Source organism: Salvelinus namaycush, chromosome 7, assembly GCF_016432855.1.
Source record: "Salvelinus namaycush isolate Seneca chromosome 7, SaNama_1.0, whole genome shotgun sequence".
Lineage (NCBI taxonomy): Eukaryota > Metazoa > Chordata > Actinopteri > Salmoniformes > Salmonidae > Salvelinus > Salvelinus namaycush.
The window spans coordinates 50,989,520-51,005,044 of NC_052313.1; the positions used below are offsets into that span (position 1 = coordinate 50,989,520).

Below are 15,525 nucleotides of genomic sequence, written 5' to 3' on the forward strand. Positions count from 1 at the left end.
AATATCACTGTCAAACAACACCCTGGCACTAATGATATGACTAGCAGGTACCTGCTGAATATCACTGTCAAACAACACCCTGGCACTAATGATACGACTAGCAGGTACCTGCTGAATATCACTGTCAAACAACACCCTGGCACTGATGATATGACTAGCAGGTACCTGCTGAATATCACTGTCAAACACCCTGGTAGTAATGATATGACTAGCAGGTACCTGCTGAATATTACTGTCAAACAACACCCTGGTACTAATGATATGACTAGCAGGTACCTGCTGAATATTACTGTCAAACAACACCCTGGCAGTAATGATATGACTAGCAGGTACCTGCTGAATATCACTGTCAAACAACACCCTGGTAGTAATGATATGACTAGCAGGTACCTGCTGAATATCACTGTCAAACAACACCCTGGTACTAATGATATGACTAGCAGGTACCTGCTGAATATCACTGTCAAACAACACCCTGGTACTAATGATACGACTAGCAGGTACCTGCTGAATATCACTGTCAAACAACACCCTGGCACTAATGATATGACTAGCAGGTACCTGCTGAATATCACTGTCAAACAACACCCTGGTAGTAATGATACGACTAGCAGGTACCTGCTGAATATCACTGTCAAACAACACCCTGGTACTAATGATACGACTAGCAGGTACCTGCTGAATATCACTGTCAAACAACACCCTGGTACTAATGATATGACTAGCAGGTACCTGCTGAATATCACTGTCAAACAACACCCTGGTAGTAATGATATGACTAGCAGGTACCTGCTGAATATCACTGTCAAACAACACCCTGGCACTAATGATATGACTAGCAGGTACCTGCTGAATATTACTGTCAAACAACACCCTGGCACTAATGATATGACTAGCAGGTACCTGCTGAATATCACTGTCAAACAACACCCTGGCACTAATGATATGACTAGCAGGTACCTGCTGAATATCACTGTCAAACAACACCCTGGCACTAATGATACGACTAGCAGGTACCTGCTGAATATCACTGTCAAACAACACCCTGGTACTAATGATATGACTAGCAGGTACCTGCTGAATATCACTGTCAAACAACACCCTGGCACTAATGATATGACTAGCAGGTACCTGCTGAATATCACTGTCAAACAACACCCTGGTAGTAATGATATGACTAGCAGGTACCTGCTGAATATCACTGTCAAACAACACCCTGGTAGTAATGATATGACTAGCAGGTACCTGCTGAATATCACTGTCAAACAACACCCTGGCACTAATGATATGACTAGCAGGTACCTGCTGAATATCACTGTCAAACACCCTGGTACTAATGATATGACTAGCAGGTACCTGCTGAATATCACTGTCAAACAACACCCTGGCACTAATGATATGACTAGCAGGTACCTGCTGAATATCACTGTCAAACAACACCCTGGCACTAATGATATGACTAGCAGGTACCTGCTGAATATCACTGTCAAACAACACCCTGGTAGTAATGATATGACTAGCAGGTACCTGCTGAATATCACTGTCAAACAACACCCTGGTAGTAATGATATGACTAGCAGGTACCTGCTGAATATCACTGTCAAACAACACCCTGGCACTAATGATATGACTAGCAGGTACCTGCTGAATATCACTGTCAAACACCCTGGCACTAATGATATGACTAGCAGGTACCTGCTGAATATCACTGTCAAACAACACCCTGGCACTAATGATACGACTAGCAGGTACCTGCTGAATATCACTGTCAAACAACACCCTGGTACTAATGATATGACTAGCAGGTACCTGCTGAATATCACTGTCAAACAACACCCTGGCACTAATGATACGACTAGCAGGTACCTGCTGAATATCACTGTCAAACAACACCCTGGTAGTAATGATATGACTAGCAGGTACCTGCTGAATATCACTGTCAAACAACACCCTGGCACTAATGATACGACTAGCAGGTACCTGCTGAATATCACTGTCAAACAACACCCTGGCACTAATGATACGACTAGCAGGTACCTGCTGAATATCACTGTCAAACAAACACCCTGGCACTAATGACATGACTAGCAGGTACCTGCTGAATATCACTGTCAAACAACACCCTGGTACTAATGATACGACTAGCAGGTACCTGCTGAATATCACTGTCAAACAAACACCCTGGCACTAATGATATGACTAGCAGGTACCTGCTGAATATCACTGTCAAACAACACCCTGGTAGTAATGATATGACTAGCAGGTACCTGCTGAATATCACTGTCAAACAACACCCTGGTACTAATGACATGACTAGCAGGTACCTGCTGAATATCACTGTCAAACAACACCCTGGCACTAATGATATGACTAGCAGGTACCTGCTGAATATCACTGTCAAACAACACCCTGGCACTAATGATATGACTAGCAGGTACCTGCTGAATATCACTGTCAAACAACACCCTGGCACTAATGATATGACTAGCAGGTACCTGCTGAATATTACTGTCAAACAACACCCTGGCACTAATGATATGACTAGCAGGTACCTGCTGAATATCACTGTCAAACAACACCCTGGCACTAATGATATGACTAGCAGGTACCTGCTGAATATCACTGTCAAACAACACCCTGGCACTAATGATATGACTAGCAGGTACCTGCTGAATATCACTGTCAAACAACACCCTGGCACTAATGATATGACTAGCAGGTACCTGCTGAATATCACTGTCAAACAACACCCTGGCACTAATGATATGACTAGCAGGTACCTGCTGAATATCACTGTCAAACAACACCCTGGCACTAATGATACGACTAGCAGGTACCTGCTGAATATTACTGTCAAACAACACCCTGGTACTAATGATATGACTAGCAGGTACCTGCTGAATATCACTGTCAAACAACACCCTGGCACTAATGATATGACTAGCAGGTACCTGCTGAATATCACTGTCAAACAACACCCTGGCACTAATGATACGACTAGCAGGTACCTGCTGAATATCACTGTCAAACAACACCCTGGCACTAATGATACGACTAGCAGGTACCTGCTGAATATCACTGTCAAACAACACCCTGGCACTAATGATACGACTAGCAGGTACCTGCTGAATATCACTGTCAAACAAACACCCTGGCACTAATGACATGACTAGCAGGTACCTGCTGAATATCACTGTCAAACAACACCCTGGTACTAATGATACGACTAGCAGGTACCTGCTGAATATCACTGTCAAACAAACACCCTGGCACTAATGATATGACTAGCAGGTACCTGCTGAATATCACTGTCAAACAACACCCTGGTAGTAATGATATGACTAGCAGGTACCTGCTGAATATCACTGTCAAACAACACCCTGGTACTAATGACATGACTAGCAGGTACCTGCTGAATATCACTGTCAAACAACACCCTGGCACTAATGATATGACTAGCAGGTACCTGCTGAATATCACTGTCAAACAACACCCTGGCACTAATGATATGACTAGCAGGTACCTGCTGAATATCACTGTCAAACAACACCCTGGCACTAATGATATGACTAGCAGGTACCTGCTGAATATTACTGTCAAACAACACCCTGGCACTAATGATATGACTAGCAGGTACCTGCTGAATATCACTGTCAAACAACACCCTGGCACTAATGATATGACTAGCAGGTACCTGCTGAATATCACTGTCAAACAACACCCTGGCACTAATGATATGACTAGCAGGTACCTGCTGAATATCACTGTCAAACAACACCCTGGCACTAATGATATGACTAGCAGGTACCTGCTGAATATCACTGTCAAACAACACCCTGGCACTAATGATATGACTAGCAGGTACCTGCTGAATATCACTGTCAAACAACACCCTGGCACTAATGATATGACTAGCAGGTACCTGCTGAATATCACTGTCAAACAACACCCTGGCACTAATGATACGACTAGCAGGTACCTGCTGAATATTACTGTCAAACAACACCCTGGTACTAATGATATGACTAGCAGGTACCTGCTGAATATCACTGTCAAACAACACCCTGGCACTAATGATATGACTAGCAGGTACCTGCTGAATATCACTGTCAAACAACACCCTGGCACTAATGATACGACTAGCAGGTACCTGCTGAATATCACTGTCAAACAACACCCTGGCACTAATGATATGACTAGCAGGTACCTGCTGAATATCACTGTCAAACAACACCCTGGTAGTAATGATATGACTAGCAGGTACCTGCTGAATATCACTGTCAAACAACACCCTGGTAGTAATGATATGACTAGCAGGTACCTGCTGAATATCACTGTCAAACAACACCCTGGTACTAATGATACGACTAGCAGGTACCTGCTGAATATTACTGTCAAACAACACCCTGGTACTAATGATACGACTAGCAGGTACCTGCTGAATATCACTGTCAAACAACACCCTGGCACTAATGATATGACTAGCAGGTACCTGCTGAATATCACTGTCAAACAACACCCTGGCACTAATGATATGACTAGCAGGTACCTGCTGAATATCACTGTCAAACAACACCCTGGCACTAATGATACGACTAGCAGGTACCTGCTGAATATCACTGTCAAACAACACCCTGGTACTAATGATACGACTAGCAGGTACCTGCTGAATATCACTGTCAAACAACACCCTGGTAGTAATGATATGACTAGCAGGTACCTGCTGAATATCACTGTCAAACAACACCCTGGTACTAATGATATGACTAACAGGTACCTGCTGAATATCACTGTCAAACAACACCCTGGTACTAATGATATGACTAGCAGGTACCTGCTGAATATCACTGTCAAACAACACCCTGGCACTAATGATATGACTAGCAGGTACCTGCTGAATATCACTGTCAAACAACACCCTGGTAGTAATGATATGACTAGCAGGTACCTGCTGAATATCACTGTCAAACAACACCCTGGTACTAATGATATGACTAGCAGGTACCTGCTGAATATCACTGTCAAACAACACCCTGGCACTAATGATATGACTAGCAGGTACCTGCTGAATATCACTGTCAAACAACACCCTGGTACTAATGATATGACTAGCAGGTACCTGCTGAATATCACTGTCAAACACCACCCTGGTAGTAATGATATGACTAGCAGGTACCTGCTGAATATTACTGTCAAACAACACCCTGGCACTAATGATATGACTAGCAGGTACCTGCTGAATATTACTGTCAAACAACACCCTGGCACTAATGATACCACTAGCAGGTACCTGCTGAATATCACTGTCAAACAACACCCTGGTACTAATGATATGACTAGCAGGTACCTGCTGAATATCACTGTCAAACACCACCCTGGTAGTAATGATATGACTAGCAGGTACCTGCTGAATATCACTGTCAAACAACACCCTGGTACTAATGATATGACTAGCAGGTACCTGCTGAATATTACTGTCAAACACCCTGGCACTAATGATACGACTAGCAGGTACCTGCTGAATATCACTGTCAAACAACACCCTGGTAGTAATGATATGACTAGCAGGTACCTGCTGAATATCACTGTCAAACAACACCCTGGCACTAATGATACGACTAGCAGGTACCTGCTGAATATTACTGTCAAACAACACCCTGGTACTAATGATATGACTAGCAGGTACCTGCTGAATATCACTGTCAAACAACACCCTGGTACTAATGATATGACTAGCAGGTACCTGCTGAATATCACTGTCAAACAACACCCTGGCACTAATGATATGACTAGCAGGTACCTGCTGAATATCACTGTCAAACAACACCCTGGTAGTAATGATATGACTAGCAGGTACCTGCTGAATATCACTGTCAAACAACACCCTGGCACTAATGATACGACTAGCAGGTACCTGCTGAATATCACTGTCAAACAACACCCTGGTACTAATGATACGACTAGCAGGTACCTGCTGAATATCACTGTCAAACAACACCCTGGTACTAATGATATGACTAGCAGGTACCTGCTGAATATCACTGTCAAACACCCTGGCACTAATGATACGACTAGCAGGTACCTGCTGAATATTACTGTCAAACAACACCCTGGCACTAATGATACGACTAGCAGGTACCTGCTGAATATCACTGTCAAACAACACCCTGGCACTAATGATACGACTAGCAGGTACCTGCTGAATATCACTGTCAAACAACACCCTGGTACTAATGATATGACTAGCAGGTACCTGCTGAATATCACTGTCAAACAACACCCTGGTACTAATGACATGACTAGCAGGTACCTGCTGAATATCACTGTCAAACAACACCCTGGCACTAATGATACGACTAGCAGGTACCTGCTGAATATTACTGTCAAACAACACCCTGGCACTAATGATACGACTAGCAGGTACCTGCTGAATATCACTGTCAAACAACACCCTGGTAGTAATGATACGACTAGCAGGTACCTGCTGAATATCACTGTCAAACAACACCCTGGCACTAATGATACGACTAGCAGGTACCTGCTGAATATCACTGTCAAACAACACCCTGGCACTAATGATATGACTAGCAGGTACCTGCTGAATATCACTGTCAAACAACACCCTGGCACTAATGATACGACTAGCAGGTACCTGCTGAATATCACTGTCAAACAAACACCCTGGCACTAATGATATGACTAGCAGGTACCTGCTGAATATCACTGTCAAACAACACCCTGGTAGTAATGATATGACTAGCAGGTACCTGCTGAATATCACTGTCAAACAACACCCTGGTACTAATGATATGACTAGCAGGTACCTGCTGAATATCACTGTCAAACAACACCCTGGTACTAATGATATGACTAGCAGGTACCTGCTGAATATCACTGTCAAACAACACCCTGGTACTAATGATATGACTAGCAGGTACCTGCTGAATATCACTGTCAAACAACACCCTGGCACTAATGATATGACTAGCAGGTACCTGCTGAATATCACTGTCAAACAACACCCTGGTACTAATGATATGACTAGCAGGTACCTGCTGAATATCACTGTCAAACACCACCCTGGTAGTAATGATATGACTAGCAGGTACCTGCTGAATATTACTGTCAAACAACACCCTGGCACTAATGATACCACTAGCAGGTACCTGCTGAATATCACTGTCAAACAACACCCTGGTACTAATGATATGACTAGCAGGTACCTGCTGAATATCACTGTCAAACACCACCCTGGTAGTAATGATATGACTAGCAGGTACCTGCTGAATATCACTGTCAAACAACACCCTGGTACTAATGATATGACTAGCAGGTACCTGCTGAATATTACTGTCAAACACCCTGGCACTAATGATACGACTAGCAGGTACCTGCTGAATATCACTGTCAAACAACACCCTGGTAGTAATGATATGACTAGCAGGTACCTGCTGAATATCACTGTCAAACAACACCCTGGCACTAATGATACGACTAGCAGGTACCTGCTGAATATTACTGTCAAACAACACCCTGGTACTAATGATATGACTAGCAGGTACCTGCTGAATATCACTGTCAAACAACACCCTGGTACTAATGATATGACTAGCAGGTACCTGCTGAATATCACTGTCAAACAACACCCTGGCACTAATGATATGACTAGCAGGTACCTGCTGAATATCACTGTCAAACAACACCCTGGTAGTAATGATATGACTAGCAGGTACCTGCTGAATATCACTGTCAAACAACACCCTGGCACTAATGATACGACTAGCAGGTACCTGCTGAATATCACTGTCAAACAACACCCTGGTACTAATGATACGACTAGCAGGTACCTGCTGAATATCACTGTCAAACAACACCCTGGTACTAATGATATGACTAGCAGGTACCTGCTGAATATCACTGTCAAACACCCTGGCACTAATGATACGACTAGCAGGTACCTGCTGAATATTACTGTCAAACAACACCCTGGCACTAATGATACGACTAGCAGGTACCTGCTGAATATCACTGTCAAACAACACCCTGGCACTAATGATACGACTAGCAGGTACCTGCTGAATATCACTGTCAAACAACACCCTGGTACTAATGATATGACTAGCAGGTACCTGCTGAATATCACTGTCAAACAACACCCTGGTACTAATGACATGACTAGCAGGTACCTGCTGAATATCACTGTCAAACAACACCCTGGCACTAATGATACGACTAGCAGGTACCTGCTGAATATCACTGTCAAACAACACCCTGGCACTAATGATACGACTAGCAGGTACCTGCTGAATATCACTGTCAAACAACACCCTGGCACTAATGATATGACTAGCAGGTACCTGCTGAATATCACTGTCAAACAACACCCTGGCACTAATGATACGACTAGCAGGTACCTGCTGAATATCACTGTCAAACAAACACCCTGGCACTAATGATATGACTAGCAGGTACCTGCTGAATATCACTGTCAAACAACACCCTGGTAGTAATGATATGACTAGCAGGTAGCTGCTGAATATCACTGTCAAACAACACCCTGGTACTAATGATATGACTAGCAGGTACCTGCTGAATATCACTGTCAAACAACACCCTGGTACTAATGATATGACTAGCAGGTACCTGCTGAATATCACTGTCAAACAACACCCTGGTACTAATGATATGACTAGCAGGTACCTGCTGAATATCACTGTCAAACAACACCCTGGCACTAATGATATGACTAGCAGGTACCTGCTGAATATTACTGTCAAACAACACCCTGGCACTAATGATATGACTAGCAGGTACCTGCTGAATATCACTGTCAAACAACACCCTGGTAGTAATGATATGACTAGCAGGTACCTGCTGAATATCACTGTCAAACAACACCCTGGCACTAATGATACGACTAGCAGGTACCTGCTGAATATCACTGTCAAACAACACCCTGGTACTAATGATACGACTAGCAGGTACCTGCTGAATATTACTGTCAAACAACACCCTGGTAGTAATGATACGACTAGCAGGTACCTGCTGAATATCACTGTCAAACAACACCCTGGTACTAATGATACCACTAGCAGGTACCTGCTGAATATCACTGTCAAACAACACCCTGGTACTAATGATATGACTAGCAGGTACCTGCTGAATATTACTGTCAAACAACACCCTGGTAGTAATGATACGACTAGCAGGTACCTGCTGAATATCACTGTCAAACAACACCCTGGTACTAATGATACCACTAGCAGGTACCTGCTGAATATCACTGTCAAACAACACCCTGGTACTAATGATATGACTAGCAGGTACCTGCTGAATATCACTGTCAAACAACACCCTGGTACTAATGATACGACTAGCAGGTACCTGCTGAATATCACTGTCAAACAACACCCTGGCACTAATGATACCACTAGCAGGTACCTGCTGAATATCACTGTCAAACAACACCCTGGTACTAATGATATGACTAGCAGGTACCTGCTGAATATTACTGTCAAACAAACACCCTGGCACTAATGATATGACTAGCAGGTACCTGCTGAATATCACTGTCAAACAACACCCTGGCACTAATGATATGACTAGCAGGTACCTGCTGAATATTACTGTCAAACAACACCCTGGTACTAATGATATGACTAGCAGGTACCTGCTGAATATCACTGTCAAACAACACCCTGGTACTAATGATATGACTAGCAGGTACCTGCTGAATATCACTGTCAAACAACACCCTGGTAGTAATGATATGACTAGCAGGTACCTGCTGAATATCACTGTCAAACAACACCCTGGCACTAATGATATGACTAGCAGGTACCTGCTGAATATCACTGTCAAACAACACCCTGGTACTAATGATATGACTAGCAGGTACCTGCTGAATATCACTGTCAAACAACACCCTGGCACTAATGATACGACTAGCAGGTACCTGCTGAATATCACTGTCAAACAACACCCTGGTAGTAATGATATGACTAGCAGGTACCTGCTGAATATCACTGTCAAACAACACCCTGGCACTAATGATATGACTAGTAGGTACCTGCTGAATATCACTGTCAAACAACACCCTGGTACTAATGATATGACTAGCAGGTACCTGCTGAATATCACTGTCAAACAACACCCTGGCACTAATGATACGACTAGCAGGTACCTGCTGAATATCACTGTCAAACAACACCCTGGCACTAATGATATGACTAGCAGGTACCTGCTGAATATCACTGTCAAACACCCTGGCACTAATGATATGACTAGCAGGTACCTGCTGAATATCACTGTCAAACAACACCCTGGTACTAATGATACGACTAGCAGGTACCTGCTGAATATCACTGTCAAACAACACCCTGGTACTAATGATATGACTAGCAGGTACCTGCTGAATATCACTGTCAAACACCCTGGTACTAATGATATGACTAGCAGGTACCTGCTGAATATCACTGTCAAACAACACCCTGGTACTAATGATACGACTAGCAGGTACCTGCTGAATATCACTGTCAAACAACACCCTGGTACTAATGATATGACTAGCAGGTACCTGCTGAATATCACTGTCAAACAACACCCTGGTACTAATGATACGACTAGCAGGTACCTGCTGAATATCACTGTCAAACAACACCCTGGTAGTAATGATATGACTAGCAGGTACCTGCTGAATATCACTGTCAAACAACACCCTGGTACTAATGATATGACTAGCAGGTACCTGCTGAATATCACTGTCAAACAACACCCTGGCACTAATGATATGACTAGCAGGTACCTGCTGAATATCACTGTCAAACAACACCCTGGTAGTAATGATATGACTAGCTAGCAGGTACCTGCTGAATATCACTGTCAAACAACACCCTGGCACTAATGATACGACTAGCAGGTACCTGCTGAATATCACTGTCAAACACCACCCTGGTAGTAATGATACGACTAGCAGGTACCTGCTGAATATCACTGTCAAACAACACCCTGGCACTAATGATATGACTAGCTAGCAGGTACCTGCTGAATATCACTGTCAAACAACACCCTGGCACTAATGATACGACTAGCAGGTACCTGCTGAATATCACTGTCAAACAACACCCTGGCACTAATGATACGACTAGCAGGTACCTGCTGAATATCACTGTCAAACAACACCCTGGTACTAATGATACGACTAGCAGGTACCTGCTGAATATCACTGTCAAACAACACCCTGGTACTAATGATACGACTAGCAGGTACCTGCTGAATATCACTGTCAAACAACACCCTGGTAGTAATGATATGACTAGCAGGTACCTGCTGAATATCACTGTCAAACAACACCCTGGTACTAATGATATGACTAGCAGGTACCTGCTGAATATCACTGTCAAACAACACCCTGGTACTAATGATACGACTAGCAGGTACCTGCTGAATATCACTGTCAAACAACACCCTGGTACTAATGATATGACTAGCAGGTACCTGCTGAATATCACTGTCAAACAACACCCTGGTACTAATGACATGACTAGCAGGTACCTGCTGAATATTACTGTCAAACAACACCCTGGCAGTAATGATATGACTAGCAGGTACCTGCTAATGATGTCTGTCTGTCATCTGCAGCTCTCAACGGTTTGTTATCACATGACTGGGGGCTTCAGGCCTCACTGCACTTGGTTTGGTTTGAGAGACACTTGGCGTCTCATTGAGAACCATTTCCACTGAGCAACAGATTGGAGTATTATGGCGTCTTGTCAGTGCCATAGATTATAGTGTGTAGAGATGGGAGAGAGACAGGACTGGAGTAAGCAGATTTTATATTGCAGTAGTTGCATTAGAACATTCCTGTGTGTGTGTGTGTGTGTGTGTGTGTGTGTGTGTGTGTGTGTGTGTGTGTGTGTGTGTGTGTGTGTGTGTGTGTGTGTGTGTGTGTGTGTGTGTGTGTGTTCAAAACAACCCCATATTCTGCTTAAGAACAGCTGTATAGCTTTGTCAACACTGTTCTGAGGACGAGGCACACAGTGTGTTATTATATTCCAGTATGTCAACATCCCATTTCAGATCATATTCTCATTAGCATGCGGGTGGGAGTGTCTTCTGAAGGGCCTTCACATCATGTTGCCACTCATATGGTGACCAAGCCCTCCTCTGATGTAGGAACTAAACAAAACACTGCCTTCCTGGTTGCTTAGTTCCCACCACACCCATGACAATTAGGGACGTTTATGTGTTCAAGGATCTGACTAGTGGTTCTGACTGATAGAACCTTTCTGTGTTTCTGTACAGACACATATGATTCTTATTGCACATTGACTTATTATCTGTATACTTCTTTATTTAGAAGAATGGCAGGGGAGCAGGAGAGAATAACAAGCCCTTTGATATTTAGTGAGGACGTGTAGAACCTTTCAGGGGGAATATGATGGTCCACATAGTGAGGCTTTTACGTCAGTTTACAGACGTGGCTGGTCAGAAAACCTACAGCACACCATTACACTGGTGAGTTGTTTTAATATCATCAAGGACCGGGGTTACATGTTGATAAAATCAACCAGATGAAAATGGAAGAGCTGGACTCTAGTGACATTTTGGAGGCCATTTGCAATGGGCACCGGGCGCGGCAAGTCAATATTTTGTGGTCACTGGTCAACAGACTTCAGTCTATAGTTGGTCCGAAGCCTGTCCTTACAAATACTAGCCGGAGTCTCACTAGAGCCCTGGACTTTTTTATTTTAACCTTCATTTAACTAGACAAGAACAAATTCCCATTTACAATGACAGCCTACCGGGGAACAATGGGTTAACTGCCTTATTCAGGGGGAGAACAACAGATTTTTACCTTGTCAGCTCAGGGATTTGATCCAGTGACCGCCCAACGTTCTAACTACTAGGCTACCTGGCGCCAGATTTCAATATAGTATGATGACAAACTGTCTGTTGGTCTCCCTATGATTGTATCCCCATCAACTTCTGATTGTGTTTCCTCCACCCCAAAAAACATCATCTCACATCACATTTGGTCTCTGTGGCTCAGTAGGTAGAGCATGGTGCTTGCAATGCCAGGGTTGTGGGTTTGATTCCTGCTGGGATTGCCACATGAAAAGTGTTTAAAAGCATCTGCTAAATTTGGATATTATATGATGTGGTTTACTTTATCTCCTGTCATTGGTCTGCACTGATTTGTTTTCACCTATCATGTGACCTCAAATTGTTGTAAAGAGAGGAGACAAGGGGAGAAAGCCAGTTCAGACTCCCCTCAGTATTGAGATGCACCCCTCATTGCAGTATGACCTACATCTATCTTTTTCTCTCTCTCGCTCGCTCTCTCTCTCTCCTGCTTCTTTAATAAGCGTCATGGATAGATGATAGACAGATAGATGAATAGGTGATGATGGATAGATGATATATGATAGGTGATAGATGATATATGGATAGATGATATATGATAGGTGATAGATGATATATGGATAGATGATATATGATAAGTGATAGATGATATATGGATAGATGATATATGATAGGTGATAGATGATATATGGATATATGATAGGTGATAGATGATATATGGATAGATGATAGGTGATAGATGATATATGATAGGTGATAGATGATAGGTGATATATGATAGGTGACAGATGATATATGGATAGATGATGGGTGATATATGATAGGTGATATATGATAGGTGACAGATGATAGATGACAGGTGATAGGTGAATAGGACATGGATCAATAGCTAGGAAATCTGACATTACAGTTGGTACCCATTTCAACGTGCAAGGAGAAAACAAACGTGTCCTTGCCACAAAGGTCATCCCCAATTGTCTTTATCAAGCAATTTACCCCTCAACAATTCCCCCATTCATTGTGTCGCTTTGATCTACTGTCCATCCACATGCCAGTTTATGTAGGCCAAGCAAACAATGTCCGTGTTTCCTTTTACAAATAATGCGTCTTTGTCTGTTAGTCCAGGGAATGCCTTGCATACAGCATCGGAGAGGCAGTACGATACACGTCCATTACACCCAGTGAATAATAATTACCACGCTGTGTTCGTCAGTTGAGAAGGGTGTGGGCTGCAGCAACTGATGCATTTTGAATAGTCCTGGTGTAGCCTAGGCTAAGTGGTTCCCAACCTTTTTCGGTTACTATTCCACCAACTAAATGTTGCTCTGTCCGGAGTACCCCTGAAGTACCCCCTCATGTGCATTTTACCAGTAAGCTTATAGTCTCACGAGTCTTCTTAAGTACCCCCTGTGGATAGGCCAAGTACCCCCAGGGGTCCTACTGCCCCAGGTTGGGAACGTCTGGTCTAGGCTATACTATGTGTGATAGACATGCTCGTGTCTTTATGTTGGCATAATATATATGTATAACATAGGCTTAAATTGAAGGCACTCCGTGGAATAGTTTTGGCGCAGTATGACGAGCACTGCCTCCCAAAATAAGAAGAAAAAACATATCCCAAAACTTACCTCTCGAGCAATTTGACTGAGGGCATCGTCCTCCGCGGTCAGTCTCTCCCTGTTGGGGATTCTTTTTCTTCCACTGCCAGTAATCTGAGTTCCCATGTTTGTGTATTCTGTGATAAAGTCCTTACTGTAGCATACGTGTCAGCCTCGAAGAAATTCAAAAATGGAACACAGGAGCCGAATGATGACGATGAAGGGCACGCTGGAAAAATATAATCACCATCTCCACGTAATGGAAAAATAGCTCACCAATAACACGCGAAAAGAAGTAAACTATTTTCAATCGGGTAGCTACAATGTAACAACAATCCATCATCAATTCGCTTCCCAGGCACGAGACGTGATGCCATTCTGATACATTGTTTCAATGTAACCGCCTTCAAACGTAACAAACTGCATCACGAATATCCTTGATTCCTGTTGCTGATAAACAACTAATATCACACGCGTCACTTTGATGTGTCAAAACACCCTCATAGCATCAGGCTACCTCTTTGGGTGCCTTGGAAAACGAATTGTCATCTAGCTAATCCTAGGTTTCGGTATGGAACACTAAAACAAGAACACACGCGAGCCTGATAAATAATCGTTCTGTAGGTAGACCTAATAGCGATTGAATAATGTCCTCGTTATTTGCTTTAGTAGGACGCGGGAGTCGACGAGATGTCAAAGCAGATGGAGGAAAGTTTTATTGCAGCGCAATCCCGGATGATGACCACAGCGGGATGAATACACGTTCCGGGGCAGAGCCTCGAGCCTGCTGTAGATAGATAGTGGACACAGTATGGACGGGATGGGTGTACTCAAAACAGTCGAATTTTACTGGTCATACAATTGTCAAAGCAGTTCCTTTGTGGTGTTTTCGTTCAGAATGTATCGTATAGCTTGAGAAAGGTTTGATGCCTTAACAAATATTCTGTAGCCTAATGACCCGAATGGAATAACCCTGGAATGCAAGAAGCAGGCCTGTCAGTTGACATGGTCTTTAGACGTCTCCAATAGTCTCGATGCAAACAGATAGGCTATTATCCTACTA

The 15,525-nt window shown here is 43.3% G+C and overlaps 1 protein-coding gene across 1 annotated transcript in view; it reads right to left on the reverse strand.

Moving 5' to 3' along the window:
• Positions 1 to 15,169, reverse strand: part of LOC120051386 (leucine-rich repeat flightless-interacting protein 2-like) — a 50,750-nt gene extending 35,581 nt beyond the window's left edge. Inside the window, exon 1 of the mRNA XM_038998226.1 lies at positions 14,493 to 15,169. Coding sequence (XP_038854154.1) covers positions 14,493 to 14,588 — 96 coding nt within the window. The 5' untranslated portion in view covers positions 14,589 to 15,169. The remainder of the gene's footprint in view (positions 1 to 14,492) is intronic.
• Positions 15,170 to 15,525: the final 356 nt, after the last annotated feature.